The 27,750-nt window shown below is 38.2% G+C and overlaps 1 protein-coding gene across 5 annotated transcripts in view; it reads right to left on the reverse strand.

The window, feature by feature from the left end:
* Nucleotides 1-27,750, reverse strand: part of Nfib (nuclear factor I B) — a 212,297-nt gene that overhangs the window by 32,975 nt on the left and 151,572 nt on the right. For all 5 annotated transcript variants that reach the window (XM_052176682.1, XM_052176681.1, XM_052176684.1 and 2 more), the window contains exons 5-8: nt 27,576-27,696; nt 24,425-24,543; nt 5,952-6,086; nt 3,417-3,601 (exon numbers count right to left, since the gene is read on the reverse strand). In XM_052176682.1, the coding sequence (XP_052032642.1) occupies nt 3,417-3,601; nt 5,952-6,086; nt 24,425-24,543; nt 27,576-27,696 (560 nt within the window). The remainder of the gene's footprint in view (nt 1-3,416; nt 3,602-5,951; nt 6,087-24,424; nt 24,544-27,575; nt 27,697-27,750) is intronic.

Consider the following 27,750-nt stretch of genomic DNA (forward strand, 5'->3'; position numbering starts at 1 on the left):
CTCTCTCTTGCACACAGGCATTACAAGACACACATCTCAGGTAATTTAGACTCCAAGGTATCCAGTCTACGTTCAATGATTTGTTAACACAAGCAAATAGAATGAGATTTAAAGCATCTAAGATTTCAGATGCAAACCCAATTATAAAATGTGAAAGTAAGTCAGGCATGCTTTGGAATAAAATATCCTCAAAGGAATGACTGCGAAGCGCCAAAGTGGACGTGAGGGCCATCGACCGCACACCACCATGCATCACTCCCCTTGCTGGGCATGAAGAGTTATATAAATACTGTGAGAATTAGTGAAGAAAATCCTCTCTCCAGTTTCAGAAAATACATGATTACTTGAGTTTTAACCACTCAATAATATTATATATATATTTGCTGTGGTAGGAGACAAAAACAGTTTTGGGGTACACTAGAAAGCCTGGAATATATTAAATATATTATTCCACATATAGAGGGCCATTTTTTATTTATACTCATACTTCACTGCATGGCCTTTCTAACAATTTCCTGGCAAGTATTCTCCCCAAATATATGTTCTCTATAATCCAAACTTGGCAAAACAAAGAAATCAATGAAACACTACATGTCTAAATATCAACGTAAACATTATAACTGACTATTTCTTTAGAGAAAGACAGTTAATAGCACTTAAATATTTTGACCTAGAGGCATGGATTGAGTTTGGGCAGGTTACAGAGGGGTTACTTCCTCCTTTTTATTTTTAAAAATTGACTTTTAATATCCTGACAATTCATCACGGACACTGTTAAGTATTTAACTTTATGTCAGGAAAAATAAACTGGAGTTTTTTCCTATGGAAACGTATGGTAGAATTATATTTTTAAGCCAGTTTTGTTCAAAATATTCCAATGACTAGCATGACTGTCTCACTATAATTGGTGCAGCACTAATGGAATTAGGCTCCAAGTCGCTGTTGGGAAGAGAGGGCATCTCCTTGCATAAGAGTCCAGATCAGTGTGGCCCTGGAAAGCAGCATCTGACTACAGGGCTTGAGGACCCTCGCTCACTCAGCAAAGGGGCAGAGTGACAGTCTTACAAACACAACTGGCTTTGAGTTTGGAATTAAACATCAAAGTGGATATAACATTTCTTAAAAAAGATTTGCCATTCACTATAAAGATCCATTTTTCTTATAGACTAGATATTATCAGCTTCTAGCTATGGGAACATTATAAACGACTTGCTTTGTATATGTCCATGGAAAGAAGAAGGCTCTAATTTTTTTTTTATTTGTACCAGTGATAAAATCAACATCAAAAGTGTTTCTGCCTGTAGTTCACCAAAACTGTCCATACCTACCTGGGAGAGAAGTCAAACAGCCAGAATCTCAATGCATGCATTCGGTCACTGCTGATAAACGTGTGCAGGGCTTACTCTGACTATAGGAACAGACAGGCGCTCTCCCATTCAAAAGCAAGAAAGGGGACAAAGAAGAGTGCCTGAGCCCTGTAGACTTCCCTACAGCACCAGGGTCAGAGGACCCTCCGCTCCTCAGGTTCGCACAGTTTAAACCTGTGAAGCTCCGCTCTGCAGCACCTCCCTCCTAGCTGCTGTTGGATGTGAAGAGGGATCTCATCTGAAGATGAGCAGCACCAACACTGGCCTATCCTATTTACAGTTTCTCCCAGTATATAAAACTCTGAAGGATTTTCTTTTAACTTTTGGCTTCCAACAGAGATGGGAGCAGGATGCTCCTCTAGAAGCTGGGCCTTTACTTTGAAAACATACAGGAAAAACTGAGACAAAAGAGGCAGATTATCACCTAATATGCACTCTTAACTTATAAAGAAATCGAAATATATGTAAAACAAGTACTGAATAATTAAAGAAATGCGTAACACTAAGGGCCTGATTTTAATTTGCATAATTTTCCCCCTAACAGTGCCTAATTAAGACATCAGTTTAAAAAAAAAAAATCCAATGGAACTCTAAGATTTTCCACACTGAATTAACGTTAAGGACTTTTAATGGATGTCTTAATTAGACTTTGTTATTCATGGAAATTCTACACAAATTAAAATCAGACCTTGTGTGCACTGTTCCCAGCTGAGTCTAGCAAAATACTCTATGGAACAGACTTTTGAATCCATACTCTGAGAGCAAATTTCATTTCTACACTGGCATCCCAACAACTCACCCACTTCCTTAAGTGTCTTCAGTCTCATCATCAGTATGTCATATGGACTGTTTTTTGTTGTTGTTGTTGTTGTTGTTGTTTTAAGGCACAAATACATGTGGTTAAATGTTAATATTTGGTTTTATATATTAATTAGTGAATCTAAAAGCAAAGGTAACTCTCTAAGCCGCACAAGGGGGTACAGTATTTTATGATTAAAATTAAAGCATCCAGAAAGGACCATTCTGCTTAATTTAACAAACTAATACAAAACATTTTTCCCTGAGCCTTATAATTAATACACATATACTCATATACTCTAATTTTAGTACAGCTTAACAGTGGTAAGGTAAATGTTGTATAGATTTCCCAAAGTCTTAAAAGTTGTTGGAAATGAGCAAGGTTTTTTGTTTTGTTTTGTTTATTTTTTATAGATAAAACAAACAAAAAAAACCCCAATACTAGACATAAGAGCAAAATTACATGAGGGACCTGGATACTGTAACTATTAATAGACTCATTGCTGGCACAAAGATCTTGTAGCTGACTGAAAAACCCTCCTATGCAAAACCCTATGCAATGTCCTATCACAGAAGAAACCATGCATCTAGACTGAGAAGTGCATAGTGAGTTACTATACTTACACTATAAATTCCTAAAACCACTATATGGTGTTGAGACCGAGAGACAGAGAGACAGACAGACAGACAGATAGACAGAGCTAAAAATGCTATTTTATTAAATGTAAGTCATGTCTCTGCAAAGAGTCAAGGAGGCATCAAAGGCTGCTGAAGACGTTTACATTACCAAAGTTGATTTTAATGCCGAGTAACTGGCCTATAAATACAGCTGTAAGCTCTTTTGTGGGTGTTTATTTTAGCACATACCTTGCTCCCGCCTGAAATAAGCACTTTGTCTCTATGTCAAACCAGGTATTTCAGAGGTGCGAACTCTAGCTCAGAGCATTTTTTGGCAATGAACATGCTGTGTAAACTTTCTTTCAATCAATGAAAATTTAATAACATTAAACCCAAAAAGTCTTCACGAATGTATCCCTTTGGGGCAATGCCCTTCCTACCTGTCATTCAGCCACCTTTAAATTAAAAAAAAATAAAGAAAGAAAGAAAGCTTATTGAGTCGACAAGAAGCTTTCTTACGACAGATAGCGAGCCTTGATGTTCCATGAAGCACACTGTCTGGCCTCACCCCTGCAAGTAGACCTGCCCCACATGCCCTTAGATTCTATTGATCTTGTTTTCTTGCATTTTTACCTGGCTCGTCTGAGGACTGGATGGGTCATAAGAAGGTACATAGTTCTTCAGAGTATCCTGAGGATTCAGGTGAGGAGGATATCTGATTGTTGGATGAGAAAAGTAGCTTGATGGCGCTGGAGGAAGGATAGCTTGCGTTGGAAATGGCAACGGTGAGGGTGGAGGTGGAGTTCGAGTTGAGATGACTGCAGAACACAGAAAACACAGACTGGCTAATCAGTACATGGCCTTCCAGTCACTCACATCCAACGCTATAACACTGGAGAGCGTTCATTCACTTGTTCCCATAATAATGCAAACTACCTTTCATGGGTTTTTTTCCCCCTCAATTCTGGTCCTGCTAAGGACATAAAGACATTAACTCCACCCTACATAACAAACCCATCTCTTGTTCCAGATCCACAAATAAAACTTTAAAAAAAGAAAAGCTCTTGTACAGATTAGGATATATATATATATATATATATATATATATATATATATATAGTTACTTTCCTTGCAAGGTATACGCATCAATAATAAAGTCTTTGTCTCCCTAAATCTGAACCAAGTTACAGCATTAATTAGAGAGAAAGAGACCCACTTTGTTTTCAACTACAACTCAAAATAGAAATGCAATTCAATTTCAAATAAATAAATCATCTCCCTATACAACCTAGTTGACAGTTGTTTAAAATAGAAGACAACAGTTAACAGACCAAACTGTCAGATCGTGAATAATGATCTGCTTGCTATGTAAATACTCTTGAACATAGGCGCATGGGACTGCACTCCTCCAAAGGAAGATGATTCCTTTCTAAAGCAAAATGTATTTATCCCATGGTCATCTTACTCCGACTCCAGTTGTTACTATACTGTAACTCAACAGCGTTGCTGAGGTAACATCAAGAATGGAAGCCACAAAAATGTTAACTAAAAATTTTTCTATGGGCAAACATATGAATTTACCCACATATTTAACAATAGTATGTTCTACTTGCAGAACAAAGTACTACAGAAAGCACGTATTGTGTGTAATGTTCAATGGTAGCTTTCCATCAATAGTATGATCAGAATGTATAGTTTTGAAAATTAAGTTTTAAATCAAATATGGAGAAAGAGTACTTTAGCTATTATTTCTATAGGGTTGCTGGAAATAATGATATAATTAGTACTTCAGACAACAAACATCTAGAGGTAAAGATTAAATCACTATTGCTTTACTATTTTGATCCAAGTCATTTGAAAATACAATGTGTTCAGTATTTTAGGGAATTTCACATTCCAACAATGTGAAAACTAAGTTCTTTTAGTGAAGAATGTGTATACAAATGAAGAGTGTCTATAATAATCATCTTCAACTGCATGATTATGTGAAAACGACGAGCGAAAGGGAGAGAGCTTTAAGGGACACTGATAATGTCCCTCAAAGAAAACACTCAGGATATAAAAATTTAGGCGTGCACAGTATAGAACCAAATTTAGTTTGTCAGATCTAGCTGGCTGGTCCTTAGGACTTGCAGAAGTATGGTTGCAGAACGCATGGGTTAAACGTTTTCCCTGTGTCATCAATTTAAGAAAATGGAAATGTATATCGAAAAGTTGGGCATCTTTTTTACTTAATGTCTCATGTTTTATTTTGTTTTTTTCTTCTTGAACCCAATGCTAGGACCTCAAGCATGCTTTCTATCAACAAACTACACCCAAAGTCATAAGTAATCTTAATCTCAGCTCAGTTTAATTGTAGATTTTGTTCACCTGTGTACATAGACCCCCCCCCCCCCCCCCCCCGTGACCTACACAGGTGGCTCCATTTTGGCCTCTGTGATTAAGAAATAATTAGTCCAAGCAAGTCTAAAAAAAATATCTCTTTTCAAAGACTGGCACAATTCAAGTTTGAATTCAAATCATTGGATAGTTCAGGAACTGCAGTGGTCCTGATACAAGCAGATAGGATCTTATATTTAAAAATGAAAGTAAAAATGGCTATCTTATTAATAAAAGTTATCCTGATCTTTTGAAAAGGACAGAAAGCTAAATTATAGAACAGAAGTGTTTCCCTTCATTTTGGAAGAAAACATATATGCGCATCTTTTGTTTCCATTATGGCAAATTCTTCTTAATTGTCTTTTTTTTCCTCCAGTCTGGTTCCTTCCAGTTATACGTTTTTAGTCCTAGACCAATGACTTCTTTTTAAATACCATTCTAATGGTGTAATATTTTTGCTAAAATATTTATAATTTATTTCCTAAGGTTTCCAGAATAATATCCCAACAATTTCACATATACATGTGGGTCCTCCTGTGTTTTAGGCATCATTCCTGGATCACTGACCATACTAGAATTTATCAGCCCTTGGCCACATTGTTAAATTATATAATCCTAAATATTTTCTCATAAACTGGTAAGAAAAATATTTTGTCCATTAGCAATCCTCTCTTTTGGGTGGAGAGGAGACAGTCACTATAGCAACGACAATAAACTTCCCCTCCCACCCTTAAGTGTTGGGTGTGTGGACAAGAGGAAGGCCTTTCCTCTCTGCTTCAAACTCCTCACCACTGTGCGCGACTCCAGGTATTCCGGGATGATGATGCTGGGGAAAAGTGCTCAGTCTTGGGGAAGAATCCTGTGGAGATGTAGAGCTAAACAGTGGCTTCTCAGGCTTCTTCATGGTCGTCGGAGAAGACATGTCTGCAAAGAGAAAGGGACACATTCAATCTGCCCGGCCTTCTTAAGCAGGAGGGGGGGAGGGGTTATGTCAACATAACACATCTCATTTCCCAATACTCTTGGATTCTTTTGCCCTCAACCATTTAGAGAAATCTACACACAAGGTCAAAGACCCAGGCAGGCTAAAGCTGGAACACATCTTTTCGAAACATTCTTTGATCAAGCTAACCTAAAGTGCTATCAAAGAAACCCTGAAGATTTGAGAATCTACATGCTGCAGGCTTGAAGGTCTTCTGTGGCCCAGTGTGGGCAACTTTGGCTTTAAGGATTTGTGGGGGTTATCATTTGAGCTGATGACTCTATTGTGACAATGACAAGGGGTAACCAGGTGCTGATGTGTGAGAAACAATACCAAGCCTATCATCTTTTATGAAGAACATTTTTCTTGTTTAGCAGAAACAAAGGGAAATACATTCTCAACTTGCTCCTTCTACAAATATTTATCAGGTTCCTCTATTTTCCAGATAAATATGGATGTTAGGACAAATAAAAGGCAGTTCTGATTAGGGACATTTGCTGTTAGTAAAGCGGAAAATGGAGTGGAAATAGTTGTCACCAGTGAGGAGGAAGTGTGTGGGCTGAGGGCAGAGGCGCTGTGGCATTGGCTGCTCTATTCCCAGCCTCTGGTGCCGAGTATTGTTCTCCTCTACCTCACGTTAAGTATGGCAGCCTCCGTGTTGTGCCAATTCCAAAATGTACTTAGGGATAACAGGTCTACAAAAAGGTGTTCAAACGTGGTGGGACAACTTGCTTAAGTAGTCCACATGATCTAAGGGGAATAAATCATCGGGAAAGAGACAGGCAAGCAAAGTCTGGATTACAAGCACTCATCTCTGGATGCTATAGAGGGGCAACATATGATGAACAGAGAGTTTAGATGGAACACATCCTCCAGAAACTACGAGGAGCTGGAATATCTATAACAGATTCAGTATGGAGGCCCATTTAAAAAAAAAAGCAAATGATTTGTGATTAATATATTCATTAGACAAATATAGATTAGAGGCCTAATGCATGCCTGAAACACCACCAGTTTCTGGGGATACAACTGTGAACTGGATTGCCTCTCTGCTTCTATGAAGCTACACATCCAGTGGGGGAATATAAAGAAGTAAAAAAATAGCAAAAAATTATAAGATAGTGTCGACCGTGCCATAAGTATGCATGGTTCCATTCACCCATTCCATAACTTAACACTTCCAAAATATAGAAGATGTTTCAAGGCTGAAACAAAAGTGGGGCGAGCACCAACGCATCAGATAAGCAAGCAGAATTAATACAGGTATATCAAAGTAGACTGCTGAGAAAGCCCGACTCATCTCGGGCAACTCTGGGATTGCATCGCACATGCACAGCATGTCTGACCAGGCTATTCAGCAGGCACTAACGTAAGGGAGATGACTCACAAGTTAACATCTTAACTAATGCTGAATTTTATAGAGGCTTATAAATTTATATTAAGGTGCTCTAACAATGACACGACCTACCTATAAAATTTGTATTTTATCATCCAAAATTTTAAATGTGTGCACAGTAGCCATAATAACAATGAGGTCCTTGTCCTCAGCAGACAACTTCAGCCATTGACAGTCTCCCCTACTCATCTGCACCCTGAGTTACTTTGGAAGTAAATGCATTATCATATTATTTCACCTCTAAATATTTCTGTGTACAGATTTAGAAGAAGACTCTGTTAAAAGAAAACCACAGCACTACATTTAAAAAAAAAAAAGAAATGACTTGAATTATTTATTCACAATGTTCTGAAATAAGAAAAAGACCTCCCAGTGTTGTAGACATGAGTGCCATGCGTATTTTACCATTGGAAAACTTGCCTGAGTTCTGGAAGAAGATTCCAATAAAACTGAGTATGTGTTCTTGGTGTGCTGGCACTTAAGGAACGGACATGCTCCTGAAGGCAGCACAGTCCACAGAAGGGCTCCTGCCTAACGGGTCGCCACTAATCTACTAGACCTCAGGTTTTTAATATAGTTCTCAGAAGAACAAAAGAAACGAAAGTTGCTCATGATACCACAACAATTAAGGCAGCTACCAAGGGGTGTAAAAGCGAGGTTTATAAAATATAGAGAGACAGGAAGTTCATTTTGGCTAAGTTATCTTCAAAACAGTAAAGACAATACTGAGATTCCCCCAAGAACTATGCGACCTTATAAGGAATGATTCAATATTAGGTTTGACCTACTGGAAGTTGAAGTTAGATACACAAACTGTATCCTTAGATTTTGTAAGCAGTTGTTACAAGTCTACTTTTTAAGGGAGTCCTCTTGTAGACATGGGCCTAATAATAGCAGTATTTCCATGTGCAGAGCACAGAGGATTACAGAGGAGACATAGCAGAAGCGGATTGACAGTGGCTATCCACAAGGTGAAAAGGACTACAAGCTATCTCCCGTTTAACAACAAAAATAACTCAGAGTAAGAACAAGATTGAGAAGGAGCACTGGCCAAAGCAGAAGGGTTGATATTAGACAAAGCAGGAGAGTGCTAGAATTTAGTTTCATTTCTTTGTCTTCCCATTAAGTTAAATTAATTCTGGGCCCATTAATCAATAAAGAACTACTGCTATGTGGGATGGGAAGAGCACTATGCAGAGCACTCAGAAGCCAAAAGCGAATCTCTCTCAAAGGACAACACATCAATAAACCGGGAGGCAGTGTAAGGGCAATTATGCTGGGACCTCAGGCCTGGGTCTCTAGACAATGCATTTTAACTATGTATCAAATTTGTATTGTTTTGATTTTATTTTGTTTTAAAATTCTGTGGTCTAATAGGCGTTCAACCCAAGAATGATATCATTTCTATTTTTAATGCACTCATATATAATATAAAGAGTGTTCCAGGACTGAAAATATGGGAGAGATGGCTTCAGTGGCCTTTCGGTCGAGAAAAACAAATGCTGTGCTTTTTGCAACCTACTGTTCCCCAAGAAGGAAGAATAATACATAAAAAGATTAAATTGAAAATTAGTTGAATAACAAAGCTGGGTAATGTATAAATATATAATAAGTTGAATGATAATACATACATAATAAAGGGTAAGTTGAATAATACATAAGATAATGCCACTGAAGAGAAAGAAAGACCGTAAGACAAGAGGTAGCTGGTGCTTCTGGAAGAAGGGAGCAGAAGGAGCTCAGAATTGGTGAGAGAGAAGCAAAAAAAAAAAAAAACCTAGGAAGGGCCTGACAAGGTGTGAGACTCATTTATAAATGAAATGACTTTACATTGGAAAACTGTCCCAAAATTTGACCATCTTTCTTCTTTCTTTTCAAGATTATATATTTTTACATACATATATGTATTTTTACATACATATATGTGAGTATATGTATTATGTATATATGTACATATAGACAGGGTCTTCTTATATGGCCATGGTTGATCTTGAACTCAGAATCCTTCCTCAACCATTCAAGAGCTTGGACTCCATACATACACAAGTATATTTGCCACCAGACTTTGCACTTGCCTCCGTCTGCATTAGGAATGTTAACAGTGTACTTGGGGGTGGAAGGAATGTGCTTCCAGCCTTCTCTCACTCCCAGTGTGTGACACTTTTGCCACTAATTATGTTCCTATTCTCTCATTGTACTCACACACAACAACACCTTGTCCACCTTAACATACTTAGGCAAACCATAATCCCCCTTGGGAAAAACGTGAGGTTTACAGTCAGCACAATGGCTCAACAGGCACAGGCATTCATAACAAGTCTGATTATCTGAATCTCATCCCCAGAACTCACATAATAGGAGAGAGCTGGCTACTGTAAATTTTCCTCTGGCTATCACATGCAGGCCAAGGTTTGCACACATACACGCAAGTCCAACAATAAACCATTGTAAGAAGTTCTGAGGCCTAGATTTCATTAGCCATCTTACACCTAAATCTTATATCACTTGATTAAGTTTTTACCTGTTCCATCATATATATGTAGATTATATGTATATATGATGTATATTTGTGGATATAAATATATATATAATATTCACATATTTTACATGTGTGTGTGAATGTTATGGAAGGTCATATTACTTAGGAATGAATGTACTAAAAATACAGAATTTGAAGAAAACCTGGAAGAAGTAAAGCAGGTATCATGTCTCAGTAGTTTGCTTTCAAATCTCTTATTTGTGAGAGAAGCTTTGTGATGGGATTTCACTAGCAGCACAGTGAGCAAAACTAACCCAAGATGGTTAGCTTTAAATACACATTTCATTAACCAGTATAAGAATGTATTATGTGAGGAAAAATATTTTTTCAATAAAAGGGAAAAATAAAGTTTATAGTGCAAAAATTATTTACCAACAACAAAAGAGTGGTTAAAGAAACCAAAGAGAGACATCAAAGGCAACCCCTGAGCACCCCCTAAGTGTGAGGGGGTTCATCTGCACAGAGTTCAAGATGGGAAGCAAGACCTGCTGCCTATGTTCTGGTGAGGCTCACAGTCCAGCTAGAGGGGCAGATGTAAAAGACAAATCTCATTAAATAATTATAACCCTGATAATATTAGGTTGTACCAAGGATTCGTCTTAATGACAAAAGTCTAGGAAAGCTAAGTCTTCAAAAAGAAAGATGCATGCTGAAGGCGCTGCTCTTGCTGTCCACACCTGCGCTTTGATTCAAATTGGACAATTAGCTATGGCTTTAGAACTAATTATATAGTGAATTATAAAATAAAAATGCCTCCAAAGCAAAAAAATAAAGTTTGAGTAAGCCACTGACAGAAGTTCACATGGACGTAAGCCTATCTTTAAACAAGTATTTCGCAAACCAAGTTATAATTTTTACTAGCTCTACTGTGAGTTCTTGGCACTGCAGCCTGCACACATCCTAAGCTCTGATGTGCCATTCATTTCACAGCATCACTTCAAAGAGATAAAGGCTTAAGCAAATAAGGAGTTAGGTCAACCCATCTCCCAACAAGGTAATTTCAGCTACAGAAGGAGCTAGCTGCAGCGGGCGCGGCGGATGGACCCGGCTCGGCAGCAGCTTGCACAAATGGTGCTCCAGATGTAGATCTGTTCAAGTCAGCCCAAGGCAACGATTTTGATCGATTCTAATGTGATAAAATGCTGCAGGGAAAGTGTGCAGAAATGTGTTTACGTCAGCCCTTAATTAAACTGTTGTTCACTTCCAAAGAACCCTAGGAAACACTAATGAGACGTGAGTTTTGGCAATTTCTTCATCAAAGCAAAGACCCCCTTCCTCAGTCTGTAGCAGCCTGTCATCTAAGTTGCTCCCGGGATAAATGTCACATGGCACTCCAAGCACTTAGCCACCTGTTAGCAGAACTTCAGTAAAGTCAACTAGTGATCTTGGGCAAGCTTGGACAGCCACCTTTAACACCTGCCTGCCAGGGACACCTGCACTTCTCTCGCATTCTGGAACAGTATGGTAGCCTCTCCAGTCTGGTCAAGGACACTAAGGTTTCCGATCCAATTGCTATATCCCACCTAGGAAACAAATCGGTTTTTTTTTTTTTCTCAGAAAACGCCTTCTTCCCTAGATATAACACTTCAGATTTGTGGCTGTTCCAAATTAATTATGTAAAAGCACATGAGAGACCCTACATTTCTGGTAGCTGTTATTTTTAGCCTAACATGACACTAAATTGTAACATAATAATAGCTGTGCCAGTTCTATGGCTTAGAAAAACATATTTCTATGTAACTAACAAGAAGTAATTGCATCAAAGTGTTTTAAAAGTTTGATTATTTTACATATTTCTCAGCCTCCTTACTTACTTGTCAGACTCATAAACAAGTTTAACTTTATACATATGAACTTTATGCATATCAGTCAACATTGGCTGTCTTCTCGTTTGCTGGTATTGAATGCTAATGTATGTTTTATTTCTGTGCTTAAAAGCCTATAATCATGGCTTATAATATCTCCTTTGTGCTTTACATTATGTTGTTGAGCATTTTAAGACATCTTCTTCCCTATCCCTCTCTCTCTCTCACACACACACATACATGTCCCATATATACATACATATATATATACATGCATACATATTTCCCCCATAAGAAAACCAAGGTACAGTACAAAAACAGCTTGGAAATGGGTATGAACTTTGACCCTGTGTATGATGCAAGCCAGAGAAACAAAGCTCCTATGTGGGAACATTTAGCTCAAAGGCCATTTGCTGACAGGAGTTTGACAAGATTATATTATGGCAACATCTTACTAAGTTGTTAAGTTTCTCAAAGGTCTCCACTTTTCCTTATATCTTGGACTTTTATAGGTTTTAGACTTTTATATATTTTTTAAAAAATTTTATAGGTTTACACAACTCCAGTGAACACTGAAAATCTCTTCAGAGACAAAACTCATTTTTGGACGAAGGCATAGGTGGTCAACACATCCATTACTTCACTGAAGCTGTCAAGTAACACACAACACTAAAAGTGAAACATGAGCTATCAGCGACAATGGGGCACTTCTGCTTTCCATTAAAATGCTGAGTGGAAGCTGAAAGACAATATAAAAAAGATGAACTATGTGCATAAAATAATAATGTTATTTAGAATAGATGAGATAATAAATGAGAGGCCCCCAAGTCGAGTGTGTGGGATGGTTTCTGGAGCTGGAATCTGGTATTCTTACTTCAGGCCACAAATCCACAGTCAACTTTGAGACAAGGAAATGGCTTGGGCTCTGTGCCCAGAGGAAAGGTGAAGGCAGGGAACATGGTTTGCCAACTAAATGCTGAGACAGACCACAGTTTCTCCTCCTGTGATTTTGCCTTGGGGAAGACGAGGTTGAGGAGAGAAATGTCTACCTGTTATTTACAGTGCCATAAACGTTATGTAAAACCTCACAGTCAGCAAAGCTAGGCTGAAAGCGCCTGATGATTATTTCAGACTTGTTCCAGAGCTCAGATGTATTTATTTCAGTTGCTTTCCCTGTGATGACTGACAGATATTTTCTTTCACAGACTTCACTATTGATCAAATAGTGCTGCCCTGCAGGATAAAGAAAGGAAAGGGGAGAGAGGAAGAGAGGGAGAGAGAGCAGCTCCGGAGAGAGGGGGAGGGAAAGAGGAATGCGTGAACACAGTAGGCTATTTCTTTACTTAAAAGCTTGGCACAATCCAGATCTTCTTTTCCACGGTTTCTATTTCCTTGGCAGGGAAATGGAGCTATGCAAGGTCATAGGAAGGGAAGATGTGTTGTAATCCCCGATAGCTTAGATGATTATTTTAAAAGGTGCAGGGGTACAAACACCAGAGAAACTGTTTCAGAAATATATTTCACAGGTCAGATGTCAAAACTGTTGACAGAGCAATTTTCAGTATTTCTCCTGTGATGGGAAAGATAGTTACAAACTGGAGGTATATAGGTGGGAACTAATTGAGACCTTTTTGGATTCTCTGTCACTCTGCCAAAGAGGGTTAGAAATGGACATAAAACTAAACCCAGTAATTTTCAGTAATGTGTATCTATTTTACAATAAGATGTACCTATTCCTTTAAGATTTTTATTAAGCTTCTACTTGGTGACTTGCTACAGTTTGTTAAGGCTCAGGGTCAGTGAAAAGAAACAGAAAAGAGTGGGCTTAAAGGAGCTACAAGGATGTGTGTGCAGTGAGGTTCATTAAGCTGGCAATGAGAACTCAGAAATCACCTGCAAATTCAGCAGCCAGCAGAAACTCAAACATGATATCGCCTGGGTGTAAGGATGCACACTGCTAATGCTATCACTTAGGAGGCAGGTTTGGAGTCCAAGTTCATCCTCAGTTACATTGTGAGTCCCAGGACAGCTCAGGTTCCTAGAAACCCTATCTCAAAATGAAAAGAACAAAGGCAACAAACCAATATTATACGTGTGTGTGTGTGTGTGTGTGTGTGTGTGTGTGAGAGAGAGAGAGAGAGAGAGAGAGAGAGAGAGAGAGAGAACAGACACTGAAGAACACGGTAATCTGCCAATATATTACAAGTGAAAACATGGAACAGAACTTAACAGAATAAAATTGCATTTCATACAGGCCAGTCAGTGCAAAACCATGAATCGTTAATACATATAGAAAAGACAGTTAAAACTACATGGAAACTACACTTGGACTGTTCAGTCAAATACTAACAAGAATCAATCCAGATTTTACTCCTGTGTGATACAATTAGAGGCAATTATTTTTATTATTTGTATTTTATAGTTTGCCTTCCCGAATTTCTTTTAAAAGGGTATTACTTCCACTACAAGTACTGGGAATATATTCATACAAATATATTAGAAAAACAACTTTTAGAAAAATATTTTACAAAAAAAATAGAAATATTGTTGCAGCTCCACCGTGTCGTAAATAACACTGAGTTAACAACAGTGGGTCTTGTGTGTCTAACATCACAGCAGGGAAGGAAAGGCCATCTTCGGTCAAGTTCTAGAGTAGGGCACTAAACAGAACACTGAAAATTCAGTTAAAGACAAAACGTCTCGAAAACACAGTAAAGGGCATGTGTGAAAGTGAGTCTGAGGATTCTTGTAGGTGTAAGAGTTCACAGTCGTGTGGTATGTGTAGGGTAAGTTCCATCCAACCACACACTCCAGGTGAGCATGCTCTGGACGCTATGAGGAGACGTATGCATTGAATCCCATTGCAGTTGTTTGATGAGGATACCAGGTGATTCAGAGACCTACCATGCTCAGAATCTAGTCTGCTCTGCAGCCTTGCATCATGAGGGTAAGATGTCAACTGAAATCTGCATTTTCAACTTTGTAAAAATGAAATCAGTCTTTCTTAAGGGAAAAAGCCTTAAGATGCTCTGTGCTAAATAAAGGAATTCCTGCTTTAAGTACTGAGCCATTCAATCCTAATCACACTTGAGCACGGTACTTACTGTATGCTTCAGCAACTTGAAACCGTTTGCAAGGCTGAAGACTCTTGTATATTTGAAGCCAAGCACAGTGCAGCAGCATGTCACTACAAGTCTGTACTTTACCAAGTCTCCATTTAAAAAAGGTATCTAGCTTACACCTATACCCAAATGCAAAGCTAAGACTGAAATTGCATTCAAACTCAAAAATACCTTTCTGACACTGCTTTAAAAAACAGCAACAACACGTTCTTGAATAATAAAGAACAGTGCCACGAGGATGAATACCAGAAAAATGAAATTGCTTTTTAAAAACACTTCAAACTGCTTTTGTCTATTGCCAATTTAACAGACAATTATAAAGAATCTCGAGTAATGCCGGTAAACAAAATTTGGAAGCAGGGGTGGGGTGGGGGGGGGGGAATCATCAAACAAGTGTGGCGGATGCTGAACCCATTCTCTTCCCTGGGGAAGCATCAGCATAGCTAAATAAACGGCTGTGACTCAGCAGCCCCTGGGGGACATCCTAGCCATGGGGTCTTGTTAGTGTTAAGCATCTGAGAGCCATGGGCTATAAAATAAAATCAATACTGTAACCTTAACTGTAAAAGTCAGAAAGATACTGGAAGTGTTCTAATTTAACAAGATTACAGATGACTTTTTGGAGGTGGACATTTGGGAAACAGCCCCGCACTTAGGAACACTTACATTGCAAGACGCCTAGGATCCCGTAGCTTGTTGTAGTGTGCTGTCTTCCTAGGGCAGTTTGACTGACTAACTGCTAAGTTAGTAGACTTACAGGAAAGCCTCCAAGTCCTAGAAATGACCTGGACCTTTATTTTCAAATGAAATCGGAGAAAGCAAACTAGTTGCTTGGGAACAATTATGATTTGATATGGCTTAGCAAGTAGAAAAAAAAATCATGAAAATTCTAAAGTGGTCTGTTCGGAGCTCAATGCAAACATGATTGTCGTACATAAATTCTGCTTCTTAGAGTGAAAAAGTAGTCAAAGCTAACAAAGGTAGTGATGTTTAAATATATATTTCCACCCCCCTCCAGTAAATATAAATGAAGAAAATAAAACCATTCTGTGAATGAAATTACTGGGATGGCATATTTATTATCCTAATGGTTTTAGAAATCACGTGAAATTGATCAGTAACAAAACCTCTATTTAGTAATGGACCAATTACATTTTCGAGATAATGTCAATGAAACAGAATATTGTCACAGGATAATGGTCTCCTATTGCTAGGTCTCCAGTCACTTAGAGAAAATAAATGTTGCTGTCTGGCTGAGTCACTTGTTTTCAAAGTAGGAGACACTGATCCCATAACAAGGTTCTGTATGATAACTCAATCTCTATCAATCACTGGTTGTAGCAGAATGGAACAGGACAGGGCATGTATTTGTGGGATCTGGGCATTCCTGAAGTATAAGGCAAAACATTCAGTACCTCCAAGTGCATAAGCAATACAATTATTATGTTATTATAGTGAGCACATTTAAAGTAAACATTTAAAAGCTAACTTAAGAAATGGAAGACTTTGGGTCTTTAAAATATCTCTGTTAACGAAAGTTTCAAAACTCAAAAACAGGTCAAATGTCCTTTCTGTGAGATGTTTTGAAGTCAGATGTCTGGAATTTCAGAGTTTGGGATATTGGCATACATATAATAGAACATCTGAGAATGCAATACAAGTCTAAGCATAATTCATTTATGCATATACACCTTATACGCATACCCTGAAGGCAGCTTTATATAATATTTTTCGTGTGTGTGTTTGTGTTTAGACTAGAACTCAAAACATGAAGTCAGGTGTGGAAGTTTCCAGTATGACATCATGAAGTATTTCTAGAAGCATTTCAGATTTTCAAATACCAGATCACTGACACTGTCAAACTCTCAAACTGCAACTAATTTAAAATCTGAAACACTGGACACAAAGAAACACTCTTTTCAAAGTTTCTTCTTCTATAAGTAGGAAAAACTCCAACCATTGCCACCATAGTTAATAATAAATGTTTAAGCCACAGGGTGGAAATTTTTATTAGATGTTTCATTATTTACTTATTTCTTTAGAGACTGTATGTGAGCCTGCAGAAGCAGGTAGACAACTTGCAGGAGCTGGTTGTCTCCTTCTACTCTATGGAACCTTTGGATAAAATCAGGCCTTCCATCTAGGTAGCCTGTGCCTTTACCTGATGAACCATCTTGCTGAACTAGAGGTAGGAATTTTCTAAAGGAATTTAAAGCTATTTTAAACTCAGCATCTAACAGGTATTAAGTACTCAATAAATGATAGAAGCTTGACTTTCTCAGGTATGTATACTTTAAATTGACATGTTTTCTTTAATTACTGAGAGAAGGAAGGGGGTATCTGGTAAAGGATAAACAAATACTTGAAGATAAAACATTTAGAGCACAGTTGAAATTTTTACTCAAAAAGAGAACCTCTAATAAATTATGGTATCTTGACCTCAGAGTGTATCGCAGGTTAAACTAATAATGGTATTATGTGTTTTTAAAACCTGTCTTAAAAGCTCTTAGAAGTATGTATAAATGAATAGTATGATTTATTTAACATATTTTTTAATTGCTAGAAAATATGTAATTCAAGACTGGCAGAGCATTGTCAGTTTACACAGGCTAACGGGCCCTTAAAGTCTGCAGCCAGTCATCCGCTGCACCCCAGCACCTCCTCACACTGACCCCTCAAAACCACTTCACTAGTAACTCTTTCAGTCAAAAGAATCTAATCCCAGCATTCATAAGTTGATTTTAGACACATGTATTTACATATTTTACATAACATAATTGTGTTTTTGAGAATTCTTTCAGAACCCTGAGAAATGCACAAATTCATTTCCATTCTCTTGTTTTATTCTGTAACGCCTCTCAGGATCAGCAATGACGCTCTCCAGGAAAACCATTTGCCTGAGGAAACTTGTGAGGGAAAGGCTGGGTCTCTTCCCCCTGAATATGGCCTATTACCTAGAGGGAAACTCGTCCTGTCCATTTCTCTTGAATAATGCAGCACCTTGTGATCTGTCTAGAAAATCAAGTCCTTACTTTGTGGGCTATTGCTAGTCCGACTTCACAAACATCTCCAAACCACGCTTGAACTGTAAACCAACATGTAAACAAAGTTACAGCACACAGTCTGAATATGCCATAGAACTCTGCGAGGCACCCCAGGACTCGGCATCTTTGGGGGCTCCTACTTGCCAATTTCCATCTGTTTCATCGAGTTATCAAACAGCTGTTATTATTTGGAACTAATTATGTATTAGGGTTTTTTTTTTCTGCAAAATTGGTGCTTTTAAATCATTAAGTTTCCAGAGCACGAAACCAGAGCTCAACTTTTCCATATTAACCAGTAGGGGCCCTTGGAACGTGCACACAAGTTTGCCCCACCCAACATGCGTGTCTCCATTCAAGCACATGAAAGGCAGACAGATATCTGTTAATTAGCAGGCAACAAGAGGAATTCTAACGAGAGCCTTCAGGAACAATTTACTGTTCTCCTTTCTGTTTTGAAGATGGTCATGTGATTTTCCTTTCTTTTCTTTTTTTCCACCCTCAGCAGTGTAGCTGGTGGGAATAATCCAGACATGGTGGGAGTCTCTGAGATTGGCTTTCTGATACCAAAGTGGCACAGACTGGGGTAGAGGGAAGCACTCAGCTGCAAATCCTTACTTCTGATACTTTCTCAGGAAACTGAAGGAAGGTTTAAAACTAGGCTTATACCTTAAATTCCAACCAGCTCCTACGCACAATTACCCCATCAAAGGATGTTACCTCTATTTTTATTTCTCACATTACAAGAAATTGATATTAGAAGATTTGCTACTTGATTGCGGTGATGCCAACATACAGAATTGGTGGTCACTGGGTCCCCAAAGGCAGCTGGAAAGTTTTGCCTGCCAGGTCACTCCCTGCTTTCTCCAGGACTGCTTTTAACATTAATGACTCTCAGAGAACAGCTACCCAGCCAAGCATGAAAGCCGTGGGTTCCCTCAGCTCCCAAGCCCACAGAAACCTTGAGATTCCAGCCTTCATCAAACAGAAGTCTGGGCCCTGGCACTTGCCCAAAGTTTGGACTTAATGCTCCCTCTAACTCCTCCCACTGTGGGGGAGGGAGGCTTCTGAATTCACACACATAAGAAGCATGCTAATGGAGCCAGCAGCCTCTCCAGGAAAGTAACCGGCACACAACAGTATATTTAATATTCTACATATTCATTCCGCAAAGAAAGGTCTAAATTGAGTTAAACCAGAACTTTCCAGACTGAGTAGACCACTCGTATCTAGTCTATGAACACTTCTTGAGCTCACATTAAGTGGTCTTGAATCTGTTTCTCAGACAGGGTGCCTCACTCCAGGTACCCTTACTTATTTCTTCATTAACTCAAGAGACAATGTTCATTCAAGAGAAAAGCTCCCACTTTTCCTGCAGGCCCTTTGCTTGAATTCATTTGTTGAAAGCTACCACTTTCTTTCAAAGAGTGTTAGACAGTACAAACTGAAGGTTAGCATGCAGGAGACTATTTCACTGAAGAAAATAATCACAAAGTTAATGACACGAACTTAAAAATATTCAAAACTTCAGAATGACTTGCTGCAGAGAGTTATTTGTATAACAGGACTTGTGTGTGTGTGTGTGTGTGTGTGTGTTGCTGGGAATGGAACCCCAAGACTTTTGTGTTGTCTGCTGTTGAATATGTTTAAAAAATTAGTAATTGCGTTTTCAAGAATTTGCTGTAATCAGAACATGATGTCTATGTGGTCTTAAGGGTTAAATTTAAAATTTTAACTAATTACATATCAGTATATAACTTGGGCCAATTGTTCTAAGGTGTAACCTTATTGATTTTATGTGAAGATTTATAGCACATAGTGCTTCAAAAGTAAGTTCCAAAGCATGATAATCCCTTGTCACCTGCTTTACTTATTTGTTTTTGATAAAGCCCTGTAATTGATAAAAAATAACAATTATTTTTCTGTTTAGCAGGTCCAGAGCTAGCAACTTAATCATATTTGCATGCCCAATGCCTATAAAAATTCTTGTCATATGATAAGAATTTGATAAATGTTAAATAAGTCAAATTATCTCAACCCTGGATATATAGAAATTAGGAAAATTTAACTGCACAAAAAGTCTTTTTAAGTTTATATTTTATCTAAAATTACAATTTGCCTTATTATTTATCAGCTTGAGAAGCCATTACATTTTGCATTCAGAAATTTTCAACTCTGTATTACAAGTGTATTATTGTATCATTTCACATTCAGACTTAGATAAAGCCATGACTAGTTGAATAGGAGTAGCAAACGATCCTGATGGGTTATGATTTGAAGGTATCAAGTAACCAAGCATGAATCCTAATACTTGGGAGAAAGAGACAGTGTCTCAAGGAAAAAAAATTCAAATGTCCAAGTAAATAATCAATCAGTCTGTTAAATTACCGGGCATTAGAACACAACCAGATTTAGTGTCATGAAGCGAAAGTAGAGGATAAACCATGAGATGCATCACTCTGCATCTTGTGTTAAAAGGACTGCTCTAGTCCTTTCCAAAGAAGTCAGCTAGTAATCAAGTTCCTCAGTAGACTCAGGGAGGTAGAACTAAATGTAAACAAGTTATTAAGAGATTTTTTTTGTGGCTAAATGTTGGACTCAAAGACATGTCCAACCTCCATGTTTTATGAGCGGAATCATTAAGATCTGAAGGATAAAAAGAGTATCCACAAGAAATACGTAAGTCTGAGGCCATAGCTCAGGGGTAGACTGCTTGGGAACAAGGCACTAGGACTTGGGCAGTGTCCTCAGCTTGCTCCCTCCCCCTACTCCACCCAACAAAGAAAAAGGAAATTTCAGACCTAAGTATTCATAGTGGAGACTTAGCAAAGAGAATAATCTAGACCTTAAGAAAGGAATACAGTGGTTACTCTATGTTCCTCATGCCCATTATTACTTTCATTGACAATTCCATTTCGGGAGTGGGAGGAAGATTCAAGACAGGGTTTACCTGTGTATCCCTTGGCTGTCCTAGAGCTCACTCTGTAGACCAGGCTGTACTGGAATTCACAGAGATCGTCCTGCCTCTGCCCACCAAGTGCTGGGATTAAAGGCATGTGCCAACACCACTCAGCATTGACACTGACAAATTCAATTTCTACTACTAGCAATGAGAAGAAACTTAACCAAATTATATAGTCCTCTATCAAATATTTAACATTACTGAATACTATTTAGTTTAAAAATAATCTTGTCTACCTTTGCAAAGTTATACACTATGATTTCAATATAAGAGTGTATTTAAACTGCAAAAATAGAAAAAGTTGTATAATAAATTAGTAAAAGCTACACAGGTATATGCCATCACATGAAAGCTAGATTTGGTCTGGACTTTATATAAAGTCTTTAAAAAAAAAAAAAAGAAATAAAAACCTGGTCACATGGAATCATTTATTTCAACCTCAGAATAAAAAAAATGTTATAACATATTGCCCATAATTTCATCATTTTTATTCTTCTATATCAAAATTCAGCCTTACTAGAGCTGGCCAGAGAGAAGAATTGACAGTTAATAATCATCTATTAAGGCAGATATCCAGGGAATAGTAATGAATTTTTAGCATTTCTGCCAATTAAAAATAGAAACCTGTGATGACAACCAGTGAGTGTTACTGTGTACCACACAGGGCTTTGTGTGGAAAACAACTGTAAGGTCCTGGCAGCAGACAGCGCTGAAAGTGGTACTCAGGAGTGCCCTTAGAGCACACCTTCCCACCTGACAAGAATGCCTCAAGAATGGTATGAAGGCAGACAACAATCTCGGGCATTTTATTCTGCAATTTTTAAAAATGGATTTGTTTCTAAGAAAAAGATCACTTCCTTGGTCTTAGACTCTGTGAAGATGGGGCTGCACCTCCCTTGGCTTTTCATTGTAGTTGAAGTCTTCTTCCCATAATGGTTTATTGTGCACATTACAAAGTCCTTGGGGTCTTCAAATTTCAAGTGACAGGTGTTTTAAGCAACACATGGGGAATGGAACCTTCCTCCTTCCTCTTACTATAATTTGCTTTTACAGCCTTCTCAGATAGTGTTAGTCATCTTGACAAAAGGAAATCATCAAGACAATGCAACGATTTTAAAAAGGAGAAAGAATTGACAGACTCCCTTTTACTTCTCAAAACTGTTTTATAATATGATGGGAGATTGACTTTCCTGAATAGCTGCAAGGGAAATCAGTTCTTACAAAGTGGAAATCAGTTCTTACAGAGTGACACTCTACAATAAAGAATACCTACATTTGAGCAACACACTCTTAAGTATTCAGTGTTGTTATTACTACCAACAGGATCTGTCCCAGAATAATTTTCTGACAGAAGAAATATATCTTTGTTTACAGTAAAATGACAATGTTAGTAAAACAAGGAACAAGGCATACAGATGTGTCGATTTTATTATTATTTTCACTTCTATAGTTCTGTTATTTCTTGCCTTCACTCATGAAACCGGATGCATTATCCAGTGACTGTTACCTGACCAATAATGACTGTGGCCCTACCACATGAATCACTGTTGTCTTTGGTGCTAATGGCAGTCAGAATTAAAACAGTTACCTTAATAACATGGATATATCTAAATAATTCCTCCAATAAATAAATAAATAATTGCTTATTATGAACACAATGAAGGAGCAATACCAGCTGTCAAGGCACAAAAGCGGGAAGGATTAATTTAGGATGAAATTCTTCCATGGATCAGGGGCCATTCAGTGTATCAAAGATTTGCCAGATGAAGAGGTAGGAAAGACCACTTCAGAAGGTGTGAAAGACCACTTCTTGGGCACTGCATTCCCAAACCCAAACAAAGCCATAGCCCAGATGCCAGTGGGAACGAAAAGCAATGCAGTGAATCTATGGTCAAATGGGAGACTGGTGATTTTTCTCCTGAGAACACTGGGGGGTTGACTAAGGGAGAGGAAGCAGAAGGGTCAAATAATGCTCATGATCAAGTGTGCCTACTGCTTGAAGAATGGATCGCAGGAGGTTTTCAAAGCCCAAACAGGCCAGCTGATTTTCCAACCCTTCTGTAAAGGAGCCTGACACACCACTCACTTTCTTTCCCATCATCACTAGCAACCTTGAGGCACCAACGGGCCATTTAACCAGCATTACTGCTCCCTGTCCCTTCCATCCTTACTAGTTAACTTCTTTAAATGTGGCTCTGGAAAGACATGTCAGCAATTACGGGCACTTGCACTCACCAAGCATCTCAGCACTGTCTGTAACTCTAATGATGGCCTCTCTGGTCCCCACAGGCGCTCAAACTGTACCCAGACTGCACACACACATACATGCATATAATATAAAGATAAGCAAATCTTTGTAAAATATCAACATGTGAAAGGTAATATAACTGTTAGTCTAGATCTCCATGAAGCCTTCATCCTTGTAAAAGTCATGTGTCACTCAATATAAAATTCTGAATAGCAAGAAGGAAATTCCGGTAAGGATGTGGCGTTGGCTATAAACGGTGTGCTCCAGGGTCAGCTGCCCACTAACATTTCTCTGCATGTAGCTTCTCAAGCTCACAGACAAAAAAAATTAAAAATAAATAAATAAATTTCTACATTCGGGGCTGAAAACCATTAGGGCAAAACACATCCCTTTTACATTTTTAAACACAGAATTTGATTTAAAAATGTACAAATGCATTTTATGATGCCTCTATAAAAATTTATTTGCACACATGTACAGACAAACCAACAAAAGTTGTAATTAGCTGATTTGTCTATTTGCACACCTTTAATATCTCCTTATGGTACAGAAAGGCATGAATATGTGTTATTAAATAACACAGGAGACCCGACGCATTTCAAGAATAAAGACCAAGTCAGATCCCAGAAAGCTAAATCATACTTATATAAAATTATGCCGTTCTTCAACGATCCTAGAACTGAGTCATAGGCCTACCTAGGAAGCAAGTAGATTAACTTAGACTCAGTCTCTTTAATTATACTTCGATCTGTTATCTGTGTGCCACCTGCTTCCAGAGAAAACTACAGCCTCCTGTAAGTGAAAATTGTACCTGCTAACTGCCTAAAATTTGCTCCTCCCAACAGACTCACAGAGAAAATGATAGGAACGCCAGGAGCCAGAACTTGCCACTCTATCAAGATTCTACTGTCTAGTGTGAATGGACCCAAGGCAGTGTCATACACAATTGTGGACCCTAAGAGACCATTTTATCTGAACATAAAGATATAATAAAATGGGATTTTGTAACTGACAACATGTGACCACTCTTGTAAAACTATCTTTAAAATAATTACTGAAATGATTTCACGTTTAGTCCATACCGGTTCCCAGGAACAGTGAGTAAGTACAACACAAAATAAGCAATGTTACATACTCCAATGCCCTTGGAGGTGCCTTCCTACCCACCTTGATCTCGTTCATGCCATGTTCGACTTCCAGCAGCTGGTGAATTTGGAGAGGGGTAAAAGTCTCCAGTAGGACTTGGCTCCATATTTTCATCTATGGATATAGTTTTGGGTCTTTTGCTGTTAAAATATAATAATGATGATTAATTGTATTTCTAGGAAGATTGTGGCATTTATTTTTAAAATGAAAAATAACTTCTATAAATCCAAGTTAAAGAATTAATTTGAAAGAATGGTGGGTATAATCCATAGAGGTGAATATTTGCAACAGTATGTATTCTGTGTCTTTTGTGTGTCACCTATCCCTCTGCCTAACTAACAAAAACTGTTTGCTATAGTTATCTTTTCAAATTTTTTTTTCAGAGAAACTTAGTAAAAGTGAACTCTCAGTAGGTCTTTTCTGCTAATGTGCAAATTTTGCTAAGATGCACTGATTTATCTTATGTTTTTTTATTAATACTGTTCACTGCACAGCACAGCCACAGACGGTGCAACACTTTGTTGTTAGTTTGGAGATCAGGCACTGGAGCTGGACAGTGAAAAGCTTCAGGAAGCCTACGTTTGGACTGCAATTTAACAGCTCCGGTAGCTGCTTCCTCAACCTGCCTAAGCTCAGTTAATCACCTGTGAGGTGGAAATAATAAAACCTGGGTTAAAGAGTTTGGTTGAGACGATGAAGTGAGCCAACACTTATAAAGCTCTCAGCGAAATGGTTCGCAGTTTGAAGATACTTATTAAATATTAATTATTAGTGCTGACCTTGTAATTAATAACATGACAGCCATTTTTAGAACTTTACTAGTTGTAAGTAAGTATACCATGATCTTCCTTAAAGAGATTGGGCTACTGGTCATTTACTCTTAAGATCAGCCATGAACAATGATGACTGACAAATCAAGTGGTGTACTTTAAGAAAATACTTTGAATAGAATAACACGACTTATTACGAAGGAAAGTGGGTATCTACTACGAAGATTAAAAGCTATAGTAATATTTTGGGACACTCTACTTTGGTATGTTCCAACCAACACCCCAGTAAACAGATAATGATTGACTCATAAATGAATACTTTCTCTTTCTTGAAAGAATTCTTACTGGTACCTGTGTTCATATGCAACAACCACAAAATACTTCCTGGATTGACTTTATATGCACTGTTAATAATTGCAATGTCACCAAAGTTTGGAACTGTAGACTATCTTAAAAACTACATGCATACTAAGCCCCCATTTTTAAACAAACAGGGGGACAAATATGAAGAAATTCAGTGAATTTTCCCAGGAAAAGTGAACAGAAGTAGTCACGCCAGGGAAAAGGTCTCCCAGTCAGGGCACTACATGCCTAAGCCTTTGAAGCCTGTTCACATCACAGTTTCTTTGTGCATACACTGGGTTAATTGTTGGCTAAGAATCCCCGGAGGACTGACACGACTGAACAGGACAATTTCTCCCCATGACGAAGCTTACTGGAAATGATAATATTTCTTTAGTCTCTATCAAACTATCCAAATTTAGAGACTGTGTATGCTTTTTAAATTCTCCTTTTAATGTAATTCTCTTCCACCATGAGTCTGCAGAAGTATACAAAGAAAGGAGGAGGAATTATTTCCACAAGGAGCAACAAAGAAACATCTTTAGGCTCTGGCTTATTTGGAAGAACACAGGATCTGATACCGAGTGGGCAAGCCCCGTGCTGACAACATATGGACCCACAGGAGGAAATTAAAAAATCCTAACTCACAATTTAAATTTAAAAAGATCAAAGCACTTTTAGGACTTCAACATATCAGAGATAATTTTAGTGATAATAAACCTAATTATCTTGATATACAATCTAATTACATGAAAATATAGTTGGGTTATAAATGTTATAAAATCGACCTTACTTTATAAACACATAAATATGGATATTTCCACAGAGGCAATTAACTTTCATTACCGAAAAAGTCTAGAAAAATACTTTTCCAGATTGTCTTTTATTTTAAAAATTAGCATAATACATGATTTTTTTTTGGTGTCCATCCTTATGCTAGTCTGTGGATATACTGCATGCTCCAGGAATGGACGTGAAAGACAAAACTCAAAACAGGCAAAATAAAAAGACCTCTATATCTCTATATTTATCTTGAATCAGAGTTACAAGAGCGCCAGAGAAAGTAAACACATGAGCAGAGAACTAAAAGGCAGGGAGCCTTGTTCTTGTCTCCAGCCCGGGCCGGCTAACTCAGCTTCAGAGCGTCTGATGCTTTCCTTGGTCCCAGAACAGTTAACTGATTTAGTCAGGGAATCTTTATTAACTGAATGTTGCAGTCTCAAATCAGGCTTTAATTTTAAGGCTAGGGGAATGACATTGTTTTCCATGTTCATGATCCCAAGTGCAAACGTGTAATTACAGTAAAAGTCACCAGGATGCATCGGCAATTGATAAGGGCCACTGCAGCAATATCACTCGCATGTTTTTTAGTTGGTTATTTTATTTATTTACATTTCAAATGTTGTCCTCCTTCCCGATTTCCCCTCTGCAAATCCTCCCTCCCCTTTGCCTCTCCCTCCCCTTGGCCTCCCCCTCCCCTTGGCCTCCCCCTCCCCCTTGGCCTCTCCCTCCCCTTGGCCTCTCCCTCCCCTTGGCCTCTCCCTCCCCTGGCCTCCCCCTCCCCTGGGCCTCTATGAAGATATCACTTACACTTTTTTAAGGGTTTTTCTTTTTTAAATTTGTGTGTATGTATGCTTTGCCCCTATGTGTTCCATGCGCATGCCAGGTGTCCATCAGAAAATGCCACTACATTCCCTGGAACTAGAGTTCCCGTAAGGTTGTGAGCCACCATATGGGTGCTAAGAACAGAACCCAGGTCTTCTGTAAGAGCAACCAGTGAACTTAACCTGGGGCCATCTTTACAATTCCCAATATCACTTTTAAAGTTGCCAAAAGATTAACTCCAGGGTCATATTTCATGCCATAAGACGAAAAAAAATGTATTTTGTACTTCATTTTCCCCTCAAAAAAGATTTTAAAGGTGACAACAAAAATTACGCCCAATGTGAGAATATCAAAACAAGTGATTCTAGCAAAATTTTGAAGCATGTGTGTTGCCAGCAGAATACATATTTGCCTTCTTTTTAGGGGGACAGCATGCACAAAATCTTTGTCATTACCTGCTCGGTGGAGAAGACAGCGACCTCTGCAGGTTCACACCAGAGTTCATGTCATGATAGTATGGTTGGCTGGGAATTTCTCCAATTGGAAAGTTGACTCCAGTTCCCTGGGTTATGGGTGCTGAGGAATAATTAGATTTAAAGAAATTATGAACGTGATACTCATTGTTACCTC

This window comes from Apodemus sylvaticus, chromosome 3 (genome assembly GCF_947179515.1).
Source record: "Apodemus sylvaticus chromosome 3, mApoSyl1.1, whole genome shotgun sequence".
In the NCBI taxonomy this organism is placed as follows: Eukaryota; Metazoa; Chordata; class Mammalia; order Rodentia; family Muridae; genus Apodemus; species Apodemus sylvaticus.